Source organism: Pituophis catenifer, unplaced genomic scaffold (genome assembly GCF_029215685.1).
Source record: "Pituophis catenifer annectens isolate HBS135680 unplaced genomic scaffold, rPitCat1.0.hap2 SCAF_2, whole genome shotgun sequence".
Lineage (NCBI taxonomy): Eukaryota > Metazoa > Chordata > Lepidosauria > Squamata > Colubridae > Pituophis > Pituophis catenifer.
Window position 1 is genome coordinate 161,678,446 of NW_027256882.1, and position 24,889 is coordinate 161,703,334.

Below are 24,889 nucleotides of genomic sequence, written 5' to 3' on the forward strand. Positions count from 1 at the left end.
CCGTCGCTCAACTCCCGGGTTGGGGAGGGAGGGAGGGAGAGCGCGCGGGCGCCTGTGCGCGCGAGGCACGCCAGTAGAATTCGAGCTGCCCGACCCTCGAGACGAAGTTATTCCTGCATCCTTCTCCAATCTGGCGCCCTCCAGGTGCCGGCTGAGAAAGTTGCCTGGTATGGCCAACTAAAAGACGGTAAGTCAGGGAAGGTTGGTTTAGTCGTTTTTCCATCCAGAACATGGTCAATGTTTGGTCCACTTAACGGCCTTGGACCATTCTTCTGTGTTCCGTCTTTTTCATTCTCAGCCATTTCACCCACATGTACGTGTGAGAATAGAATAGAATAGAATAGAATAGAATAGAATAGAATAGAATAGAATAGAATAGAATAGAATAGAATAGAATAGAATACTTTTATTGGCCAAGTGTGATTGGACACACAAGGAATTTGTCTTTGGTGCATATGCTCTCAGTGTACATAAAGAAAAAATAAAATACATTAGTCAAGAATCATGTGTATGGCATGATATACTGTGCAATATGTGTGTGTGAATATACACACACCACACACATATACATACACACACACACACAAAGATGGAAGACACAGAAGAATGGTTGAAGGCCGTAAGCGTGGACCAAACACTGACCATGTTCCCAATGCATTTAATCAATAAATCTCCTGTAGCCTTATTTCCAGGTAAGTGGTTACTGTCTATATCATTTGCAGAGTTACAGCTGCAGGATTGGAGGAATTGCCATAATTAAGACATAATCAAGAGTCCTTTGCTCTTGACCATGCTGTATTTAATGTTCTTATTTGTTAGCACCCCACAGTAGATTCTTGTATCTGATTGAACGTGGCCAATCTGGAAAAGGCCAAGTAGAGTCAGAATTAATACTTGGATGGGAGGCCATCGGGAGAAGGAGCTTGCAGAAGGCGGCTGTAATCCATTTATGTAGTGTCACCAAGAAAACTGCGTGGGCATGAACCAGAGGTTGAGCTTGATGGAAGGAAGTTATTATCTTTACCTTTTATTTATAAAAATTCTTCACGATTCTGCTGCTTAACTTGGATTTAAGGACCAAAATTTTGCTGATAAAAGCATGTTAATTTACAACTATCAAGATGAGACAGGTTCTTTAAACAATCCAATTATCACAGAGACTACAGAATTATATCCCTCAGATATTAATTATAGAATAACAGTTGGAAGGGACCTTGGAAGTCTTCTAGTCCAATCCCCTGCCCTATACCATTTCAGACAAATGGTTGTCCAATCTCTTCTTAAAGCTGAGGTGGCAGAGTGGTTAGAGCGCAGTGCTGCAGGCTACTTCAGCTGACTGCTAGCTGCAGTTCAGCAGTTCAAACCCCACCAGGTTCAAGGTTGACTCAGCCTTCCATCCTTCTGAGGTGGAATGAGGACCCAGATTGTTGGGGGCAATAGGCCGACTCTGCAAACCACTTAGAGAGGGCTGTAAAAGCACTATGAAGTGGTATATAAGTCTAAGTGCTATTGCTATTAAAAACTTCCAGTGTTGGGAGCATTCACAACTTCTGGAGGCAAGTTGTTCCACTGATAAATTGTTCTAATCATCAGGAAATTTCTCCTTAGTTCTAGGTTGCTTCGCTCTTTGATTAGTTTTCATCCATTATGATCAACTATAAATCGGCTACTATGGTCAATAGTGAGGGATAATTCAAACAGTAATACCTGGTCAGGTGTAAGTTACCAAACTCTAAATTAGAGTGCTTTTGGTCATCACATTAAACCCTATAATTACTTTCATTTTTATGTTTTGTGTGAAGTGATATTTGCAAATTATGAAATATGGCTTGATGTGTGAACCCAGTTATGGCTTCAATAAACTTAAGTTAAGTAAACAATGAATTAAACAGTATCTGAATCTAAACCTCATCTAAAAAGATTGAGGAATTGGGTTCAGTTGTCTACCCAGCTATCTGATAGACCCTAGGATAGGGATGTCAAACTTGATTTCATTGAGGGCTGTATGTAGGTTGTGTTTGACCTCGGCGGGCCAGCGTGGGCGTGGCCAGCTCAACGTCACTCATGTCAGGGGCATCTGTGGCGGCCTGAGCGCTCTGCCAGTGAAAACGGGCTCCCGAGCTTCGTTTTTGCCTGTAACAGCCTCCTGCAACCATCTGCCAGCGAAAACGGGGCACAGGAGGACTGCACACGACCCCCCCGAGCTCTGTTTTTGCTGGCAGAGGCACTGCGGGCCAGTCCTTTGCGGTTTCCAGGGCAGCCCTGCAAGCCAGATCTGAATACCCCACAGGCTGGATCTGGGCCATGGGCCTTGAGTTTGACACCCCTGCCCTAGGACAATTACTGGCTGAATTTATACTTATAAAACCTATATTGACCAATTCCAACTTTTAAACATGTTTATGGTTCAACATGCTATGAAAACCTGGATGCTTAGACTGAATTAAGCATGGCTAAACTTATTCAGTCCCAGCTTTTGTCTTTCAGCTTATTTATAGGTTATTATAAGGATAAAACAAGGAAGAACCATTGCACTGCTTTGAGCTCACTGGAGAAAGAGCCAACATAAATGCAAGTAATAAATCCACTGAAAAAACTTCTCTTCTTGAGATTGGTTCCCTTTGTGTACTTTTTTCCATGCTAACTCCAGTCAACTGAAGATTACTTGTTTTGCATTAAAATGATTGATGATGTGTATATTGGCTTGCTTCTTCATTCTTGTGCAGTCTTTTATATCCTCTGGTTTAACGAATAAAGTCATATTTAAGTATAAGTTAAAGATATTATACTTAATCAGCTACATGGATTAACTCAAGTAATGTATAATTTTATGCCTATCTGTAATTTATTGCAAATTCCAAAAGATTCATTATTACAAGGTGGACGAAAGAGAACAATCAACCAAAAATTGGGTTGTTACTATAGTGCAGTCTTCCCTAACCTAACCTCTGTATGTTAAGACATCTGTAGGAATCTATCTAAGAAAATTGTTCTACTATATCTGTGATGGCGAACCTATGGCACGCGTGCCACAGGTGGCACACGTAGCCATATTGGTGGGCACGCGAGCTCAGCTCTGGCACACGCCAACTGATTTTCAGGCCTTCTGGGCCCACCAGAAGTAGGGAAACAGCTGTTTTCTGCCTCCGAGGGCCTTGGGGTGGTGGTGGTGGGGACGGCCCGTTTTTTTGCTGTCCCCAGCCTCCAGAGCCTTTCTAGGAGTCTGGGGAGGGCGAAAATGGCCTTCCCCACCCCCCGGAGGCAAGAAATGGCCCGTTTCCCAACTTCCGGTGGGACTTTTCCAATGTTGCTGGAGTGCTGGAAAACTGCCTCAAAAACGGCCAAAAAAACAGGCCGTTTTCCAGGCAGTTTCCAGGCTGTTTTTTGGACTGTTTTCTGGGCCGTTTTTGGTTTCCGGCACTACAGCAGGCGCACATGCATGTGCATTCCAGTTTGGGCACTCGGTGCCAAAAAGGTTCGCCATCACTGTACTATATACTCATTCTGGTGCCTGAAAGTTTTGTATGCTTCCATTTCCAAAACTTTCCTGTTTTTTATAACCTTCAACTAGCAAAGAATGTGTACAAAATCTGGGACCCATTATTCCTATATAATTGAAATTTCAAGGATTTTCATACCAATTGCATTTGTAAAGTTGTGGCTGCTGCAACATGGTTAACCATGGTCCTGTGATCCTGATTTCCAATGTACCCTGTTAGCTTCCCACAAGAAAAGTCAATGGGAAAGCCAGCAGGAACTCAGAGGTCATTCCTGCTCCCACTGCTTTTTTGCCTGTCCATAGTCATTCTGTTTCTCTATTTAGGTAAGGAAATATCTCTGAAAAGGTGACCCAATGAAATAGATAGGTTGCCTAGTTTTACTTAATATTCACCTCAGGTGGTATTCAGCAGGTTCTGACCAGTTCTGGAGAACCAATAGCAGAAATTTTGAGTAGTTCGGAGAACCGGTAAATACTACCTCTGAGTGGCCCCGCCCCCATCTATTCTCTGCCTCCCAAGTCCCAGGTGATCAGGAGGAAATGGGGATTTGGCAGTAACCTTCCCCTGGAGTGGGGAGGAAATGGAGATTTTACAGTATCCTTCCCCTGCTACGCGCACCAAGCCACGCCCACAGAACCGGCAGTAAAATTTTTTGAATCCTACCACTGATTCACCTTATGTCAAATGTTTTGTTTATGTAATGCTGTTTTCACTTTAACATACAGCAAGTTATGTAAATCTGGTACAAAATGGCTGGGTTGACACAACTTTGTAGTTAGTTTGAGCTACAAACCAACCACAATTTAGTTTAAAACCAGGATATTGCATGAGTACACCAACTTCGGTTGGATTTACTCCCTGGGAATTACTTTTTTAGGATTTCCACCTTAGACTGATCCAAACTCTAAATATGCACATTATGCCAAAGTATAATTTGCTTAACCATTGTTTGTTGAATAAACCATGGTTGGATGGGTCACGCCACACACAAATTGATCAAACTGCTCTGTAAGCTAATCAGATGTACAGTACAAATACAGCATTCACACATGGATAAAAAAACCCTGAAACCAGAGTTGGAAGCAACCATTGAAACCATTGAGGTCAACGCCAAGGCACTCATACATGAAGTTTCTCAACACCATCGGTTCATAAGTTATTTATCAAGCGTGAAAATAAGAGGTGCCCATACATATTTTTACTTGCTATAGATCACATCTTTTAATGTATACAGCCAGCATCACTGCAGTGACAGTAAACAAATTCATAATGTAATTCAATTTGAAACAAATGCGGTGGAGGCTTGCCTCTCTTCAACTCTGTTACCTCTTTATTATTGATCTAATGCACAGGAGAGCAACCTGTGACCCCTGAAGCACTCTTCAGATAGCCCCAAAATCAGCAAGCTGATTTCCCATAACAATGAGCAGGGAAGCCTTTAAAAGGCAAGCATAAATCCTAAAATAATCTTAACACTGAAGTTTTGTTCACTTAATATACTCTGAAAAATCAAGGCAAGAAATGAACCTACATTGGTTTGGTTGCATGCTATCTTCTATTCATGTGAGGTAAAGATGGCTGCTTCATCTGTATGATTAGTGGAAACTGCCTAAGGATCTCTCTGATACTCAAGTCTGCAATAAAGACAGAGATACCTCAACACCTCCCATCTTGTGAGAATCCTAATGCTTGTTGACTCCACTATTCTATCGGTGAATGAAGAGAACACCAGAACCACACTGGTTCTCTCGGGATAATCTTGGCTTTCAAAGGATTATTCTACTTATATCCAACATTAGTAGACTTTGACATAATATTAAACACATCACATGTTGCTCCAACTTACCAGCTAGGACTATATGCCTACCTTGCAGCCAGAAAGGCAGACCACTTCTGCTACAACATGGGTAGATATTTCCTGATTTAAAACCAACAAAGTCAAAACTTTTCTTGAATGTTTCAGTGCTGTGGGGATTTGGGGGGTGGGTGTGGGTGTGGGGGGGATACCAGGAGAGTGAATCTAGCATTCTTTTAAAAAGAGCGTCATAATTACGTTGTTAAAACTTATGCCAGTGAAATGTCAAAACTGACAAAAGATTAAGCAAGTGATACTACAATAAGCGAACAACATAGCATTTGCTGCCATTGTTATTACTTAAATGTAGAAGCCATGCAGGTGTTTAAGATGTATCTTGTCTCTGCAGGCTGTTAAATATCTCGACCTAGACAACTCGAGAGGAGCCAGCTGACAAAGCATGTGGTCTAGGAAATATCCCAGGCATTCCTACTGAAATAAGCCTGTCCCTTTTGAAATGCGAGGAATAGATGCTGTCTGTGGCAGTAGCAGTCCACAAAAAATATACTGTTTAACAAAAGGGTCAGGTGGCAACTGGAGATGATGAAAACAGCCTTCTTTTCTTTCCCCAACCAATCTTGAGGTCTCGGGACTACAGTTCCCAGAATCCCTGTGCTGGTTAGGAATTCCTATATGCCTGAGAGGGGATGGGGAAGTTTGAATTGGCTGGAGTGAAGGGATAAAATGTTGCTTATATTAGGCATGGGGGAATATGTGGTCATCCAGATGTTGAAATACTGATTATAATAGATACTCATCACTCCAAGAGAGATGAGCATCCTTCCACCAAGGGCAAAAGGAAAAGAGGCAAACAAGCAAAAACTATTTTTAATTCTACTGTCTCCTTGTTTTGGAAATACTCTTATCCCACAGCACACAATGTTTTGAAATTGTTCTTTGGTATAGGATCCCAAGTGTACACACTCAATCCAGCCGTCAGCCTAGCTTTAGAACATGGGGCGAGATAAGGCTGCCAGACTTTTTTCCCCCAGGTTCTGCTCCTATATAAACCCTTCTCAAAATTACAAGAGTGATTAAACATCCCCAACACAAATGAGTAAGGCAAAGATTTTTTTTAGAGCATCCGTTAAGCTGCATCTACCTTGATGGTATATATTTTACCACCAAAGCAACTGACAATCCTTGAAATGGCTTCCTACCTATGAGTCTTTAGTATAACTCCTACAGGTTGTTTGTACTGCAGCACAAAGCATAAATGTTTGATTACACGGTAGGCTTAAGCATGGCGTTTACTTGAAGGATTTGCTTTTTTTCCCCTTTGCTAGCTACAGAAACCCCAGCATGGATGCATGCCCACATTCTTTTCACTGGCTGGAGTTTGAGAGCACACCAACTCCTAGTTTTTGCCAAGTAAGAAGGGAATCATTCTTTATTCCTGCTAAAATGGATGAATGAATGACAAGCTCATATCCAGGAGTTAGTGGCATGCATTCTTTCCCTCAACATTGTTAAGTACAGGTACTCCTCAACTGACGACCACAATTGAGCCCAAAATTTCTGTTGCCAAGTGAAACATTTGTTAAGTGAGTTTGCCCCATTTTACAATCTTTTCTGTCTGGGAATAAGAAGTTGAGCAGTTCCATTATTACTAGCATTTTTGGAAAATATCTGGTCCTCGATTAAATTGTCCATTAACTATTCTACTTTATCTCCTACATAGACTAAGAACAACTCTCAGACATGATGTTTCTTCAGTTCAGATACTTGTTAGCGTTCCCTTCATTGTTTAACTATTACTGTTCACTCACCCTATCCCCACCCCACCCATGGCCAGGTTGGCATCAGCAGCAAGTTTCCAAAACACAGCCATAACTGTAATATGCAGCTCAGTCAGTTCCTTAGCAACCCCAGTCTAGATTGCCAGGACCAGCTGTGGGTTGACAAGCAGCAGCAACCCTAGTCAATAGTCAGGTTCCCAAGAACTCCCAAAATAGTTGTGGGCCATTTGTTCACCCAGCACAATCGTAGGCAAAACATTTTAGTCAAGAGAAGCGAGGCTGAAAAACGTATTGAGGAAGCTGATGAAAGACTACCATCCTCTTTTTTTTTCTTTCTTTTTTTCCCCCTTTGAAAGCATTTTAGCTTGTTTAGATCAACCCTTCTTTTTTAAAAAAAAAAACTGGAAATTGATTATATGCCTTTTTATTTTTAAGGATAGGATTCTAAATTATGAAATTATGTTGGACAAGATTCGTTTCTTTTCTTATATACCCGTGATGGCGAACCTATGGCACGCGTGCCACAGGTGGCATGTGGAGCCAAATCAGTGGGCAAGCGAGCTCAGCTCTGGTGTGCATGCGTGCGCCAGCCAGCTGATTTTCGGGCCTTTTGGGCCCACCGAAAGTCAGGAAAGGCTGTTTCTGGCCTCCGGAGGGCCTCTGGGGGAGTGGGGAAGGCCATTTTTGCCCTCCCCAACCTCCTAGAAAGGCTCTGGAGCCTGGGGAGAGCGAAAAACAGGCCTACCTTGCCACTGCATGTCAAAAGTGGGGGGAGCACGGGGGGGTCGCATATGCATGTGCGGGGGGTGGGGCGAATAGAATTATGGGTGTGGGCATACGCGCAAGCGCCCCCCCACACTCCCCCCACTTTTGTCACGTGATGGCAAAAAGGTTAGCCATCACTGTTATATACTGTAACATGAACATGGCAAGCAAAAGGGAGAGGAAATCCCACGGCAGAGAAATAATAAAACCAAAAGCTCTTCCTAATTCTTAGGACACAGAAAAACATGGAAGAAGCAGATGAAGAGTTCAGTGCTGCATCCAAAAGGATTGCAATTCCGGATTCTTCCACTTGGCCCATGGGATAGCTTTCTATGAGCAGCAAGGCAGATCTGCTCCATTTCATGCCCCTATGATACTGTCTTGGGAGCACTTCTTTTTTTTTTTACTGTGTACTTAACCTTAAAAGAGTTAATTACCAAATGATGGATTGAAGAAGACGTGTGATTTCTTTTCCTCTCCCAAATTTTATTTTTTTTAAATCCTCCCCAATTCTCGCTTAATAGCTAAGAGACCTGTCTCTGAATGGAACCTTCACAACCCAGACTTTTAAAAAACAAATACAAGCATTACAATAATGGGCCATAAGCGTCATAACTTTCTTCTAAGATCCTTGAAGCATCAAGGCAATTTTTTTTTTACCTCAGTAAGCTCTATTACAATGACAAAAAGCTACACTGCAGACTTCTGGAGTCATCATAAATATTGCTAATACAGTGGACGGTGATAGACGTACCCCGCCCCAACATCTTCCTCGCTTTTGTGAAAGTTCCTCACGATCTGGTTATTCCATGGGAACCAGAGACTTGTTTAGGTGGCTTCATTATTGAGGTTGAATGTACTCTCTCTGTGTTTGGGCTTTGTAGATTTTAGAGTTAATTAATCTCTATTTTTTTTTAAATGCCTGTTTTTAAATATGTATTGTGTTTTTATCAATTAGTGTATGTCATTTTTGTGAGATGGTGGCTAAATTTGATTAAATAAATAAGCCAAAGCTCAAATAAGAAGTAAGGTCAAAATCCTGCACTGTGCTTTCCAAAATACCCAGAAGACTTATAATAGTAGTAGATAATCTGATGCCTCCCAGATATGTTGGAATTCAACTTCTATTAATCCTACTCAGCACACCCTATAGGAGATTGCTGAAGTAATCTAAAACATCTGGATATTAAAGGAGCTGAGAATACTTTTTTCCATATAAGAGTATTAACCTGAAACGCAGAGGTTTAGAAACAGAACAAATATTTGTAGATTTAATTAGATGATAACCACTGTAAAATGATCAGGTGATCAGGATGCAAAAAGGTCTCATTGCCTACAACTGGACCCAAGACAAAGGGTGGAATTCACAATTGACTTACACCTAGTTTCCATATCCATGATTTATTAAAGGAGCTCCATCTCTTACATAACACTAAGCAAATTGTACAGATGTGAGAAAACAGCTCTTAATGGAAATGTTTTAAGATTGAAATAGCTGGTCAGACCCTTTGGAAGATAAAGTGGGAATAATTATTTCAAGCTTGAGATGGGATACTTCAAAAAAGTTTCCAAACTCTAATTAAAAATGAAATGATATAGTTTAGCATGACTGTGAATTCAGTCTACGAATAAAATCCATTAGAAGTCCATGGGGAGAAGAGAAGTCTGCAATATCCTATGGTACCTGAGAGGCTGGCATTACACCTGTGTTCTATTGGTAGGCTTCCTTCTCCAAAGGCATATGGTTACCTCTTGAAGAAAAGAGGATGCTAAATTTGATCAGCCTTAGTCTAATTAAGCAGGGTTCTTCCAAGCAGCAGCAGCAACATGTTAACTAAATATCATACCCACCCACACCCATCTGCACTAACTCTTAAAGGAAAAGAGACACTTCAAAGGCTGCTGGTTCTTGGCCATGTTTTAATTTACTGGAACCAAGAAAACCAAATTCTGCAAGTTTGTCAAAAGTTAGAAAGAGCTATTCAGATTCTTACCCCTCCTTAACAAACAAACAAATACTGATTGCCTAAACTGGGGAGGCATTCTTGAGCTGAAGCTAGTGCTTCTCCAAAATTAGCCACTGATGATGGTGCAGTGATGTTTCTAATGGGTGTTAAGACTTTTTAATATTTGCCTTTTGCTTTTTAACTTTTCTTATGCCTAAAATAGGCGGAACATGTAAAATGCTTATTTTGCTTTTTAAAACAACAAAGATGATGGGGAGTCTCATTGTTATTTGCTAGTTGTTAATACATTCTAGCAGCAAAACAGGAGGCTCGGGAACTGTATCTTGCATAGAAGCTGTACATCCTGCTCCAAGCTAAAGTCATGCCGGCAGAAGCACTAATAAGTATTGCTACAATCCTATGACACTAAGGACAAGCTTCGTTAAATTAATTAAGATTTCATAAAAAGTAATGGCATCGAGCTACTGATTAGGTATTTCACACTTATTGCAAATTACTGAACTAAAAAACAAACTTACAGCCATTACTGGATTTTCAATGATCTATTGAAGGCACTGAACACATCCAATTATGCTGTGCAAATGGCTGACATCATCAGATGGAATTCATGTGTCCCACTGGTCAACCCTCCCCCTCCCCCCCAATCACTAACCACATGGGGAAAATATTTGGAACCAAGTGTCTATTACAAAACCAAATATGCACACTAAAAAAAAAGCAGGAAATGTATACCAATCTGTATTTATTCACTTGCCCCCAGTGAACAGGGAGGATTTGGTTAACAGGTGAGCTTCCCTTCTCTCCCACAAAACACTCAGCTCAGCGTACACATTAGACTAAACACGGGGGGGGGAAGAAAGGAAGAGTATGTAGTAGTGCATGTTGGCTTTGTCACATGGCAAAGAGAATGAGGAATGCTACCATCAAGCAGAAGAGCCCCATGGCTTCGGAGAGCGCAAAACCCAGGATGGCATAGGAGAAGAGCTGCTGCTTCAGGGAGGGATTTCTGTGAAGGAATTAAAGAGAAATATATGCCGATCAGAAAACAGAAAAGAGCTAGACTTCCAGCATCTCTCAAGGGAAAGTTTGATATTACATTGTTCCTGGCCATGTCACACATATTAGGAGAAGCAAAAGAAAAAACAAAACCTAGCTGCGCAGAGAGCCTTTAGCCAGTTTTGCAATTAAATCTGCAAAATTTATTAGACTATAAAGATTTTACTAGGGTTTGTTCTGCACCAGGTCTTTTTAGCACTGCTTTTCTGCAGTCAATTGCAAGTAGAATTAAAACTAAGGCTCCGAGAGACATTTAACATACTACTATTGTATATCAATAAGTAGTGGCCAAGAGCTTTCAGAGTTTATTTCTAAGTTTATTATTTCTTTCTACAAAATGTCCCTGCAATGTTAATTAGAAGCTTCCCCTTGCACTTTTTTCCATCTCTGTTTTTATTCTGCATAGCTACGGCATCCCTGATAAAGAGCCTTTTCCTCAGGGATGCCAACAAGAGGAAACTAATGCTTCATTTTAAAAATGAATGGCAGTGTTATTCCCAAGTGTTAAAAGATGGGATAATAACATTACTAGATATATATCCTTGGTGAGAAGAACTGAATAATTAAGTACAATCATCAGTAATGCCACAGCTATATTGACTTAAAGCAGGGGTAGGCAACTGTGTCCCTTTTACAACCTGTGGACTTCAACTCCCAGAATTCCTGAGACAGCCAAGCTGTCTCAGGAATTCTGGGAGTTGAAGTCCACAGGTTGTAAAAGGGACACAGTTGCCCACCCCTGAGCTAAAGCAATGGGAGGCAGAACCTGGCAGCAAAAAACATCTTATTACAGATGGTCCTCAACTTACAACCACAATTGGGACCAGAATTTCCATTGCTAATCAAGTTGTTTGTTAAGTGAGTCATGATTTATTTTACCACCTTTTTTTTTTTTTGCCACAATTGTTAAATGAATCACCATCATCATTAAGTGACTCAGGTGATCATTAAACAAATGCAGTTTCCCCCATGGACTTTGCTTTTTTTGAAGCTGACTGGGAAGGTCACAAATGGCAATCACATGACTCTGGGACCCTGCAATTGTCATTAATACATAAATTTTGATCATGTGACCATGGGGATGTTGCAATGGTTGAAAGTCACAGTTTTCAGTGCTGTACCCTATGTGTGTGTACGCGAATATATGCATAATGGTTATCTTAAGAGCTGAATTCAACGAAATCTCATTTTAATGTATGCTGATTAGTGTATATTTAAAGTCTGATTAGTGTATATTTAAAGTGATAATAAAGTTTTATTCTATTCCTATTCCTATTCCATTCTATCCTATACTAATTCTATTCCTATCCTATCCTTATGCCATTCCTATACCATTCTATTCCCATTCCATTCCATTAATTCTATTCCTATCCTATCCTATCCTATCCTATCCTATCCTATCCTATCCTATCCTATCCTATCCTATCCTATCCTATCCTATCCTATTTCCATTCTATTCCATTTCCATTCCATTAATTCTATTCCTATCCTATCCTATCCTATCCTATCCTATCCTATCCTATCCTATCCTATCCTATCCTATCCTATCCTATCCTATCCTATTTCCATTCTATTCCATTTCCATTCCATTAATTCAATTCCTATCCTATCCTATCCTATCCTATCCTATCCTATCCTATCCTATCCTATCCTATCCTATCCTATCCTATCCTATCCTATTTCCATTCTATTCCATTTCCATTCCATTAATTCTATTCCTGTCCTGTCCTGTCCTGTCCTGTCCTGTCCTGTCCTGTCCTGTCCTGTCCTGTCCTGTCCTGTCCTGTCCTATCCTATCCTATCGTATCCAATCCAATCCAATCCTAATTCCATTCCTATTCCATTCTTCTTTGAACAGTCGCTAAACAAATGTTAAATCGAGGGCCCTAAAAGCCAGGAAAATCCCATAATTCCTTGCCATTGCATAATGACACTACAAATGAGGACATAAGTAAAACTCTCCCATACCTGGCATAGCCAATGATGAGACTGCCGAACACTGTTCCAATGCCAGCACCAGAGCCAGCTACACCCACGGTTGCAGCACCAGCACCAATAAACTTGGCGGCAGTATCTATGTCCCTGGACACCGCGCTCGTTTGGAACTGCCGATGCAGCAGCGGCAAGACTTCATGCTGAGCACCCGAAAGGCAGCAGGGCTAGGAGCAAATAAGAAACAGGAGTGAGTGGTGGGTGAGGTGTAAAAAGGCAAAGGTCTGAAACAGGAGGTGACCAAAGATAACTTTGTAGTAATCAGCATGGCCCACAGCCATTAACCAATCTTGGCTGTTGATGTTTGTTATCATTTTAGTCAGATTATAGTGCATTTCCAAATATAGCACAGTTAAAACCAATTCATAGCTTGGTTTGACAGTGGCTGTAAATTTTGGCAGGGGGCAATTACCACGATTTGGGCCATTATAATTACAAAGAAAAGGTAGGCAATCTGTTTCATCGGCTCCAGGCAACACAGGGTGCTGTTGTTCTTACCGTACAAGCCTTATGGAGAGTATCAGACCGTCTAAACCTGGCATAGAGAATCATATAACAAGACCAGTGGTGGGTTGCTCCTGGTTCGGGCCGGTTCTATAGAACCGGTAGTAAAACTGGTGGGAGGCTCCGCCCACCCGCCATGACGTCATCATGGGTGATCTGCACATGTGCGGTCCCATTGCGAATCGGTAGTAAAGGTAAGTAGAACCCACCTCTAGATAAGACCCAGATTCAAATGTCTCTGTGACTATGAAGTACACTGCATTTAACTGCTGATCCCCATCTAGGAACCAATCTAGAATTTACAAGATTAAAGCAATACATGAATGAGGAACTGATGGAGATAATTTCTCAAAGCTGATTAACAGTTCCAAAGTTTGAACTAAATGCACTGGCCTTAGCGTCTCCCAGTGGTGAGGAGGAATAAATGGAAGAATTCCAAGTAAGCTCCAAAGGTAAAAAGATTCAAACCTTAACAAATTCAATAATCATCTGCAGACCTAATTAATATTATAGAGAGATGGTCTTGTAGCATCCCAAGGCCCTCTAGTGATTTGTTGCTGGTTTTATTTTTGTTTTTTACAAGATATCTATTTGGAAATGAATACTGTTCTATTGCTGCTGCTTGTATAATCTTAAAAAAAATCTAGCAGAGCCAATTCAACGGAAGACGAGGAGGAAGAACCCTACCTCAAGAAACTCAGACATGAACGAAGAGAGGAAAATTTATATCTGTTGCATCAATAAAACCTAAAGCAATCACTCCAGAGAGTGGGCAGAGACTCAGGGCAATCAAACTTTGAAGTACCAATCAGGAGCAGCAAAATTCCCCTCAGGTAGGCTATATAAAAGAGAACAAAGGAATGCCATTTTGCCTTTCATCATAGAAGGAGACAGGGTCTTTTCCCAGGCCTGCTTCAACCTCTTAAGAAAACCTTCCAACCTGGAGAATGACTAGAGAAACAGAATAAAATAGCCATAGCAAATGGTAAGACAGACAGACAGACACACACACATTAATGTGTTTTTTGTTGAATTATTTCAAGGATCAGTCTGACTCTGAGCTATGATTTTGTATTCTGGGCCTAATTTTGTTCTACCTGTATTGTAGGGATGTGTGTTTCTGCCTGTAAGAAAAACCCGCGAGTTAAAGCCTGCAGGAACTGCACTCTTCCCTTTTTCTCCCATTGTCTTTTAGCCGCATTTATTCCCATATCTTAATCTGAATTATAAAAGCCTTGTTATATTCTTCTAAAATCATTACTCCCACTTTGACACAGAATGCTCCAATATAGCTTATTCATTGATACTAGTGATGCGCAGTGCTGAATATTCTCGGGGCAGAATGTTCTGGAGAATTCTGGAATATTCTCATTGATACCAATCTGACTATTTTAGGGATGATCTGAAAGCTTTCAGTATTGATTGGAATAATTGCATTGGCCTGCTTGAATTGAACAATTGCTTTTGTGCATCCCTGGTTAAAGCTATAGCAAGTTTTTGCCTGCCGAAACTTGGTAGGACAAAGAAGAAAAATGCTGAGAAGATTCAAAATCTATCTCTCTTGGAGATCCTAACTTACCTTATCCGTCCTGATCTGAGGTCTGTTCAGCACAGAAGCAGAGAGAGGTCTGCACAAAACTGTGGAACTGTTCCTCACCTGCAGAAAGAAAGAAAAAAAAACCACATTACAGAAGAGAAACAAAACTTCCACTGGTAAAACAAGCTTCCTCGCCAAGCACATTCTAGACTTGTTCAAATTACAATCAAAACAAAAAAGGCTAAAATATAAGTAATACAATACTTGCAACTTGTACGAACTCATGCAAATAAAATGAGCTAGTTTGTGTTTTTAGTTTGCGCAATGTATTTTGTCAGGTATAAACAATGGTAAAATGTCCTGCTGGACCCCTCTGGGCTTTGGAATTTTACTGTTATTCTCAGCAGCAAGTACTAAGGAAAAATTTAATGTAAATGTAAATTAAATTCCTGAATTTTGTAGATCATTATCTGAAGAACCAGCAGTAATTAGAATCTGTGAATTAGGCATAATTGTTATCCTATTTGAGCCATTAATGCAGGGATGTCAAACTCGATTTCATTGAGGGCTGCATCAGGGTTGTGTTTGATCTGGGGGGGCGGGGACAGGGCATGGCCAGCATAACATCACTTGTGTCAGGGGGAAGATATGGTGGCCCAAGCGCTCTGCCAGCGAAAACGGGCTCCCGAGCTCCGTTTTCAGCTGCGACGGCCTCCTGCAACCCTTTGCCAGTGAAAATGGAGCTGGGGGGGCCACGAGCAGCCCTCGTGAGCTCCGCTTTCACTGGCAGAGCCCACGCGGGCCGGTCCTTTCCTATTTCCAGTGTGGCCCTGTGGGCCAGTTCTAAGCACCCTGTGGGCCAGATCTGGCCCCTGGGCCTTGAGTTCGACACCCCTGCATTAATGGAAAAGAAAACAAAGCACTGGGTAATTCCACTTGGGAAGAACAAACCCCTTCTCACTTTCAATTGATGTTGAACTTTTTCAATGTTATCTTAATTTAATTTAACCTGGGAGAAGGCACTCCAAATTAGAAATGGCATATATTGGAAGGATCCTTTAATAAAAATTATTATTAATCAAAAAGCAATAGAGAGTTATTTAACATAAATAAGATTCTTAAGCTGAATTCTTTATTTAGACAGACTACCATCCTAAGTTGAACAGGTTGGGCTGCTCCATCTTTTGAACTATGCCTGTTCAAACTGCAGAGAGTGGAAAGTGTCCTTCTCTTATCCTACCTATTACTGCAGTAATCCATCAACTCAATGTACAACCTACCGCACAATCTTGGGAGGCTAGACTGTGTCATTTGTGTGTGTCATATAATATATATGTGGATATATGCATAATTTTAAGGGTCATGGTGGCTCAGTGGCTAAGACACTGAGCTTGTCGATCGAAAGGTCGGCAGTTCAGTGGTTCGAATCCCTAGTGCTGCGTAACGAGGTGAGCTCCTGTTACTTGTCCCAGCTTCTGCCAACCTAGCAGTTTGAAAGCAGATAAAAAATGCAAATAGAAAAATAGGGACCACCTTTGGTGGGAAGGTAACAGCGTTCCGTGTGCCTTTGGCGTTTAGTCATGCCAGCCACATGACCACGGAGACGTCTTCTGACAGCCCTGGCTCTTCGGCTTTGAAATGGAGATGAGCACTGCCCCCTAGATTCGGGAACGACTAGCACATATGTGCGAGGGGAACCTTTACCTTATGCATAATTTTACATTTATTTATTCTGCATGGTTATGTAGTATATATTGGAGGTAGTGACCCTTTGAGAGCTGTATGCAACATTCAAAGTGACAATAAAGTTATTCTAAGTCTAAGGCTGCAGGGCTGAATGAAGCCCTGTGCCCATTCCTGGCCTATCATAAATTGGGAACAGCCATCATAATTCCAACTTCAAACGTAGAACCTATTTTCAGATAAAGTTATCAAAAGATCAAACTGGAAGGAGGAAGATATTTATAAACTCCTGAAATTCAGAAAAATCTGTAGTAGTTCACCTACAGGATTGGGAAAAGATAAACAGAACATAGTCCAGTCTGCTGCTCGCATCCATTTTGCCTGCCCCCGATAAGAGATGCAACTTTCAGCAGAGAAAAAAATGAACTGCTCAATTAACTGTATTCTGTTCTTTGTAGTGATACAGGAAAGAATGTGACATAATCATAGCAATGAAGAGTCAAGGTATCTCAGATGGAAACCCAAAAGCATATAGCATACATGATCAGCTATATAACTTTTTTATTTAAAAAGGGCTGTTGTGTATTCAGATGTTGGCAGAAAATGTTACTCATGGAAAAACAGTGGAAGAATGGGTTTCTTGGAGAAAAAGACAGGAATACTAAAATATGCATGATTCCCTTGTCATAAACCACCTCTGTAATCCACTCCAATTTATAACTCTGCAGCAAGAGATGTTAAGATACTTTATCAGGAGGATAAGGAGTCAAAACTAAAAGAAATCTTCAGAGGGATCTTCAGGACAAATTATCCTATATGTCCATATTTGACTGCATAGTTGCAAGTTTTGTAGTTCATTGATTTTAACATACTTGTCAACATGGCCAATGGCTTTTAAAGCCTACACACTATTAAAAAATACTCCAAAAGTACATCTTAGTTTACTCACCAGGGTGGAGGCAGAAATCAACTTTGCACAAGTGTACATATTCAGAGTTGGGTGGAACAGCAACATTCAAGAACTGGAAAACAAAGTGAATGCCAAGATATTAGGACAAAATATTCACAGCTTCCATTATCTTTCACAAGTAGGAACCTACGGGTAGTTCTCACTTAGCAAATACAACTGGGACCAGCGACTCCATCGCTAAGTGTGATTGTGATGGGCTTATGAACTCACTTTCCCTTCAGTCATTAAGCAAATATTCTCTGACCACACTTTCCAACTTTTATTTCTAGTAGGACTACCAGATTCTGTAACAGCTTTGTTCCCTATGCCATCCATCTGATAAACTCGCAAGATTCATTTTTCTCGCCATGTACATGTATAAATCCGAACTAGACTGTGTTGTTTCTGTGTGTCATATATGTGGGTATATGCATAATTTTATATTTGTTTATTCTGTCATGGTTATGTAGTGTATTTTGGAGGGTGACCCTTTCAGAGTTGTATGCAATGAAATTTCATTTTAATGTATGCCGATTAGTGTGCATTCAAAGTGACAATAAAGATTCTCTTCTCTTCTCTTCAACTCTACTTGTCACAATGGAGTTGCAAAGCACACAAATGGTAATAATGTGACTATGAGACACTACGACTTCTGTAAATGCGAGTTGTAAAGCAATGGAATGAGGATCACATGACCAGAGGATGCTACAATGGTAATAAATATAAGATTGCTTGCAAAGTTATGTTTCTAATATTGTTATAACTTTGAATTGTTGGTAAACAAAGCAGTTGATACACAGAGACTATCTATACTATATTTGGAAGATCTATCAGGAATGATTTATGCAGGACACCAATAATAAATAGAATAGAATAGAATTCTTTATTGGCCAAGTGTGATTGGACACACAAGGAATTTGTCTTTGGTGTATATGCTCTCAGTGTACATAAGGAGAATAAAATACATTAATCAAGAATAAAAAGATACAATACTTAGTGATAGTCAAGGTTAATAAGCTATCAAATCGTACTAAAAAACAAATAAAAACAATATAATTGAAAGATACAAGCAACATGGTTATAGTAATAAGTGGAAAGAGATAGATACTAGTAAGGAAGAGAAGAATAATAGTAATACAGTCTTAGTAAATTATTTGACAATGTTGTGGGAATTAGTTGTTAAGCAGAGTGATGGCATTTGGGAAAAAACTGTCCTTTTGTCTAGTTGTTTTGATGTGCAGTGCCCTATAGCGTCTTTTTGAGGGTAGAAATCGAAACAATTTACGTCCAGGATGTGACGGGTCTGTAGATATTTTCACAGCCCTCTTTCTGACTCGTGCAGTATACAGATCCTTAATGGAAGGCAGGTTGGTAGCAATTGTTTTTTCTGCGGTTCTAATTATCTGTAGAAGTCTGTTGTCTGTCTTGTTTAGTTGCAGAGCTAAACCAGACAGTTATGGAGGTGCAGATGACAGACTCAATCATTCCTCTGTAGAACTGAATCAGCAGCTCTTTGGGCAGTTTGAGCTTTCTGAGGTTGTACAGAAAGAACATTCTTTGTTGAGCTTTTTTGATGATGTTTTTGATGTTAGCTGTCCATTTTAAGTCTTGAGATATGATAGAACCTAGAAACTTGAAGGACTCTATTGTTGATACTGTGTTGTCTAGTATTGTAAGAGGTGGTTGTATAGGAGGTTTTCTTCTAAAATCCACCACCATTTCTACGGTTTTGAGTGTATTTAGTTCAAGATTGTTCTGGTTGCACCACAAGGCTAGTTGTTCAACCTCCCATCTGTATACAGATTCATCGTTGTCTTGAATGAGACCAATCACTGTTGTATTGTCTGCAAACTGTAGTATTTTAACTGATGGATCTTTTGTGATGCAGTCATTGATGTATAGAGAGAAGAGAAGTGGAGAGAACACACAGACCTGGGGGGGGGGCTCCTGTGCTAATTGTGCAGGTATCTTTATAATATAAAGATTATACAATGGAAAAATATTTTAAAAAAAACAATACACAGTATGTTCTCTGCCAGATAAAGGGAACTGATTAGCACAATTTGGGCTTCCCAAATTTAAAGACTGGCTTGTCAAACATTCCAGTATATTTTTTTCTTTAGAGATTTTATCTAAAGTTTCTTTTGGTATGTTCAGATTAGATTTTGAATTTTACAGTATACCAAATTCGGGAGCATGAATTTTATGACACATTCCTTACAAATTTCTAAAATTACACTACTAGAATAATTTGTTGCCTATTCTAGATATTAAACATTTGCCAATGTGAGGTGGACCTAAAGTCACCTCTAGAAGATATTCAGATGTAATGCTTTGAGACTGCAGAAGTAGAGGGAGACTGTAAATGAAGGAACAATTTTTAAAATGTCAGCTAACTTTATAGTTAATAAAATCTGGCACTTGATTTACAACAGATCAGTATGACATTCTAAACCTTGATTGTTTAATAGTAGCAAGTATAAGATTTCCATCCCACCTTGCTTTTATGAAGCAAGCTTGGGAAAGTGGAATTTATGTATGTGTGGAAGGACTTTATGTTTCATTCATTTGTCATATACCAAAAACATCCCTGGATCTGAATCAGATTCTAGTTGATGAGTGACCAGGTTTAATTTGAAAAGTGAAAAAGATCCTATAAGCTTGAAATGCACTATCCCATTTATGCCAAACACGCATGTCAGCAACTGGGTTCTGTGCTTTAGACTGTAGATAGAACAGACATAGTCAAGTATGATATTTACATCACCAGAAGTGGCTTCTGCATTCAGATGTCTTATAACGCATAAGACTGAATTATGTGTTGTCCCTACATTGCTCCAAGCAAGAGCACATAACAACTATTACAAGGAAAATATTTCACAGATGCACATTTGGCATTCATGATGTACCTGTGAGAATTATTCAGAGCATGGTGATCTCAAATCAATATAATTTATATGGGCTATATGAAATAAGTGCTTCCCTTCCCCCCTAAAATATTTCTTTTTATGCATAGCTTTTTTATAAGCTGCCCAACAAGCTTGCTATTATATACAGCAGATGACCAGAACTAAAAATTAGCTGTGGACTGTGTTTCAAATTATTCTCAATGCAGCAGCCGTGAGATTCAGAGAAGAAAAAAGATGCGCTCGATAAAACACTCAAACTGCATGGCAGCAACTGGACTACAGATCCAGAATCCTCTGCCACATCTATGGGATATAAAATGTGGAGGAAGAACTGCCAACCAGCCTTGATCTGCTCCTGTTGTAACTAATAGCTTCAGCTGCAAAAATCAGGTAAAGCTTTTCATTATTTGGGGATGAACAATATATAGAGGGACGGAAGAAATCAAGATTTATTCATTTTTATAGGAAAAGTAGCTTACACTATACTGTATCATCAGTCACTAATACATACATTTATTGGAATAGCAATGATAACTTCCATAATTGAGTAATTTTTTATTCACAGTTTACAATCAAATACTAGTTGCCCTCCTGTGGATAAGCCTACTTTATAGCTAACTGTCTTAGCGTGATTCAGAACAGAGTAACCGTTTTGATCACATACATAACCCACAGTGATTCCTGCGGGGTTTATTATAAGGAACTGACAAAGAAAAATGCTTCATTACTTTCATTATGCACAGAACAAGCTGCTGTTAAAGACAACAAAAAAGCTTAGCAGAAAAGGGGAAATGATATATAAAAAATAAAAATACTTGTCAGAAGCAAGTATCTTTAAAAGACAAGCAAATTAAAAACTCAGGATTTCCCAACAGACTCTCATATGCGCTAATTCAGAAAAACTGAAGAAGCTAATAGTTCTCCCATAATTTCTTAACCAACTTTCAATAAAATTCAAGGCCTATCTTATTGTGAATATTTCAATACAGCACTTACCAGAGGACTTAAAGGTGAAATACATTATCTTACTTGAAGAATCTTTCAGAAAGTATTACTAACAGCACACAAAAAATCTTATTGTTGTCAAGATTTTTATAACCCCAGTGAATCTTTTTCAAATGCAAATAGGAAAAGGGAGCCCATTTCCTGATTTGTCTGCTAGAGCAAGGATTGAGCAAAAATTAAACTGAATCATCTAAAAGATCTCTGGGTGATGATACATTATTTTGTTAGTAAAACTTTACTACCAGATCTGGTAGACAGATTATTTAATAGTAACAACAAAGATACTTCTACTCGTGTTAAATTATACTGCTGAAATAAGGAAACAAGAACAGATTTGTTTGCAAATAGGCTGTGATGTCTATGGAACTGAAGAAGGTTCTTCTTGAATGAGAAGTGCAACATTTTCGAAGAAAAAAACAAGGAAGTCTAATTGCCTTTTGGAAAAGCACCTTTGAGACAAACAGGCTATAAATCCTAATCAGTTGTGGTGGTGTAAGCGGCTGAGGTACAGCAGATTCTTATTCATCTTAAATCTGTTTATGGGGAAACTTTGTGTTAGCCACTCTATTTCAGCCCCACCTATCTCACTAGGTTTTTGTTGTGGGGAAAATGGCAGGAGAGAGTACTAAGTGTGTTGTCTTGACCTCCTAAATGGAAAGTGGGATATATCTATATCTAATCTATATCAATCTCAATATAGTCCTGGGCTTTGAATCTGGTAACTCAATGCATCCTTTTTATTCTATTTCAGCAACTTTCCTGCCAATTGCCAGAAAAAAGTAAATCTTATCAACCTGAACTTAACTAAACCTATGCTAAAGGGGTGGAAAAAGGAGAAAAGCAGATATTCAAGAAATAATAGAGGCTGTGGAATAAACCAAAAGGTTATCGATGAATACCCAGTGAAGAGATTACAAGAGAGACTTTGTGCTGAACACCAAACCTCACTTTGACTGGCTTTAAAAATCATGTTAACTTACATGCCTCCTCTTTCAATACAGGCAGTCTTCGACTTACAACAGTTCGCTTAGTGACCATTCAGTGTTACAATGCTACTGAAAAAGTGACATTACAATTTTTCAGAGTTATGACCATTGCAGCATTCCCAGTCATGTGATCAAAATTCAGACGCTTGGCAACTGATTCATATTTTTGATGGTTGCAGTATTGCAGGGTCATGTGATCCCCTTTTGTGACTTTGTGAGAAGCCAAGTCAATGGGGAAGGCAGATTCACTCAACCACCATGTTACTAACTTAACCATCTGAGTGATTCATTTAACAACCGTGGCAAGATTGTAAAATGGGGCAAAGCTCACTTAACGAATGTCTCACTTAAGGACAGAAATGTTGGGCTCAATTATGGTGATAAATCACAGGACTACCTGTACCTTCTTCTCCCCTATCTCAGAACTTGGGCAGGGGGCAAAACTTTCTGCCTTTATTTGAAGGGTCCTTGGTGCTCTCCAAGCTTGTTTTCTTGCAGACGTTTCACCAAACTAGGTAACATCATCAGTGCTACGGTAGTAAGGAGTACTGTTTGCTGTCAATTTATATTCTGGTAGCAAACAGCACTCCTTGTTAGCAATGATGATGTTATCTAGTTAGGGTAATGAAAACTCTGCAAGAAAACAAGCAAGCTCAGAGAGCACCAAGGACCCCGTCATGTCAACCCTGAGCTGCAAATATTCTCCTTTATTGGTGCCTTTATTTATAGTGGGGCATTCTCCTTGGGAAACAACAAATGGAGGGTTTGTCTATAGAAATTCTCAAGTCATCCAGGTCATGGTTGTCCCAAAGTTGCTTTTTTTCCCCCTCCTTTTTCTTCAAGAGGCAACTGGACTTTCTGATTTTTTTCTTTGAAGACATTTCATTTCTCGTCCAAGAAGCTTCCCCAGAGCTGAAGAAGCTTCTCGGATGAGAAGCGAAACGTCTTTAAAGAAAAAAAATCAGAAAGTCCAGTTGCCTCTTGGAAAAAGAAAAAAAAAAACCTTTGGGGATATAAGGAGGGTTTGCACTGGAAACGGTAACGAAGACCATACCGAAGCTTGATTTTACAGCTTTCTTTTTAAAATTGTGTGTGTGGGGGGGTTGTTGTTGTTGAGAAACCCTGGCAGGCAGCAACCTTGAGGGGGCTTGACAGGCCTCCTGAAGGACGAGCTTAGGGTCACCCTGGGGCTGTTCTGTCATGGCGCGTCGGCTTTGCGAGGCATCCCCTGCAAAGGACGCTCGCGCCGTTGCCGTTGCCGACACCCGCAACCTCGTAGATTTCTATGCTGATTCTATTTGGGGGGGGAGGATAAGGAATATTCTCAAACCGCGAAGCCCCGCCCACACCTAAAGCCAAGATCATTCCCAAGGGTGGCTCCACCCACCGCAAGCTCCGCCCCCTTGTCCCGCCGAGACCGTGCATGTCCCGCTTGACCCCACCGTGCACCCCTTCAAGAGGAACGGAGTGCAAAAGAAGCGAAGCAAAAAAAAAAAAAAGGCCGGCCGGGGTGAAGCAGGCGAGTGGGGGGGGCTGGACGTGGTGGGGGGGATAGAGAGAGAGAGGATTTCCCATACACCATAAAGACCAGGGCTCCGCGACCCTACCTGCTGCTCAGGAGAAGAGAGCGAGAAGGACCGCTTTCCGCGCATGCGTTAGCGGAAGGACGACTCTAGGGCCTTAAAGCCGCCCGGAAACGGTTTCTGCGGGGAAAGAGCTAAGGCGGCTGGAGCGCCCATCACGCCAAGGGGGGGAAAAAATGCAAGTGGGGAGAATGGCCTTGAATAATGTGACAGCGCCATCTGCCGGCTTGGGTGGTTGCACGGAAGGTTCCCGTTCTAGTCGACCGGAAGCGTTACGGTACATTTTTCGCGGCTCGCCTCTTGCCGGAAAATGTGACAATTCGCTTTTCAAATCGTTCTGAAGCATCGCCTCCCAAAGGTGGCAGCATTGGAAGATATTTGTATGGCCGTTGCTGTGGAGGAGAGAAGGACCGCTGGTGGCGCTTTTCTCTTTTAATTTCAGCAGGTGTCGCTCTCGGGCGAACCAGCAACTATTAAACTTGTTTTGCTTATGAATACATTCCCGAAGTTTATTCGCCAAGTTGACTGGTGGATAGAAGTGCTGTTAGCGGGATGTCTTAAAGTTAGGTTTCTTATGTGGAGTTATCTATCATAGCTGCAAAACTCTATAGATTACCATTGGATGGGTGGCAAGAGAAGCGACAAGGTCTAATTGCTGCCACCTAGTGTCCATCTGGAGTGTTGCAGCTCTATCGAAGCTTCGTCCTAAACCCTGTTTAATGCACCAAAGGGGTGTGGTGCTAGTGTGCCTCCTTGTGGTGCACCCTGGATAGCATGGTTGTGGTTGTTAATTGTGAATTCATGTCCGACCCATCGCGACCTCATGGACAACGTTCCTCCAGGCCTTCCTGTCCTCTAC

General features: G+C 40.6%; 1 protein-coding gene and 1 long non-coding RNA gene across 3 annotated transcripts; one reads left to right on the forward strand and one right to left on the reverse strand.

Annotated features, from left to right (window-relative positions):
* The first annotated feature begins 28 nt into the window (after positions 1–28).
* LOC139312824 (uncharacterized) lies at positions 29–18,181 on the forward strand. The gene is made up of 3 exons (XR_011600034.1): positions 29–187; positions 2,488–2,575; positions 18,151–18,181. It is a non-coding gene; the product is annotated as an uncharacterized lncRNA (long non-coding RNA).
* ATP5MC2 (ATP synthase membrane subunit c locus 2) lies at positions 10,552–24,145 on the reverse strand. 2 transcript variants are annotated; one of them, XM_070937941.1, is made up of 5 exons: positions 24,055–24,145; positions 17,548–17,620; positions 14,958–15,035; positions 12,851–13,041; positions 10,552–10,832 (listed from the first exon to the last, which is right to left on the reverse strand). In XM_070937941.1, exons 2-5 carry the CDS (start codon positions 17,611–17,613, stop codon positions 10,718–10,720), a joined length of 450 nt encoding a protein of 149 aa, XP_070794042.1. In that variant the 5' UTR covers positions 17,614–17,620; positions 24,055–24,145; the 3' UTR covers positions 10,552–10,717. The 2 variants fall into 2 exon arrangements, with proteins under 2 accessions (XP_070794042.1, XP_070794043.1); XM_070937942.1 differs by lacking the exon at positions 24,055–24,145 and adding an exon at positions 22,442–22,516.
* Positions 24,146–24,889: the final 744 nt, after the last annotated feature.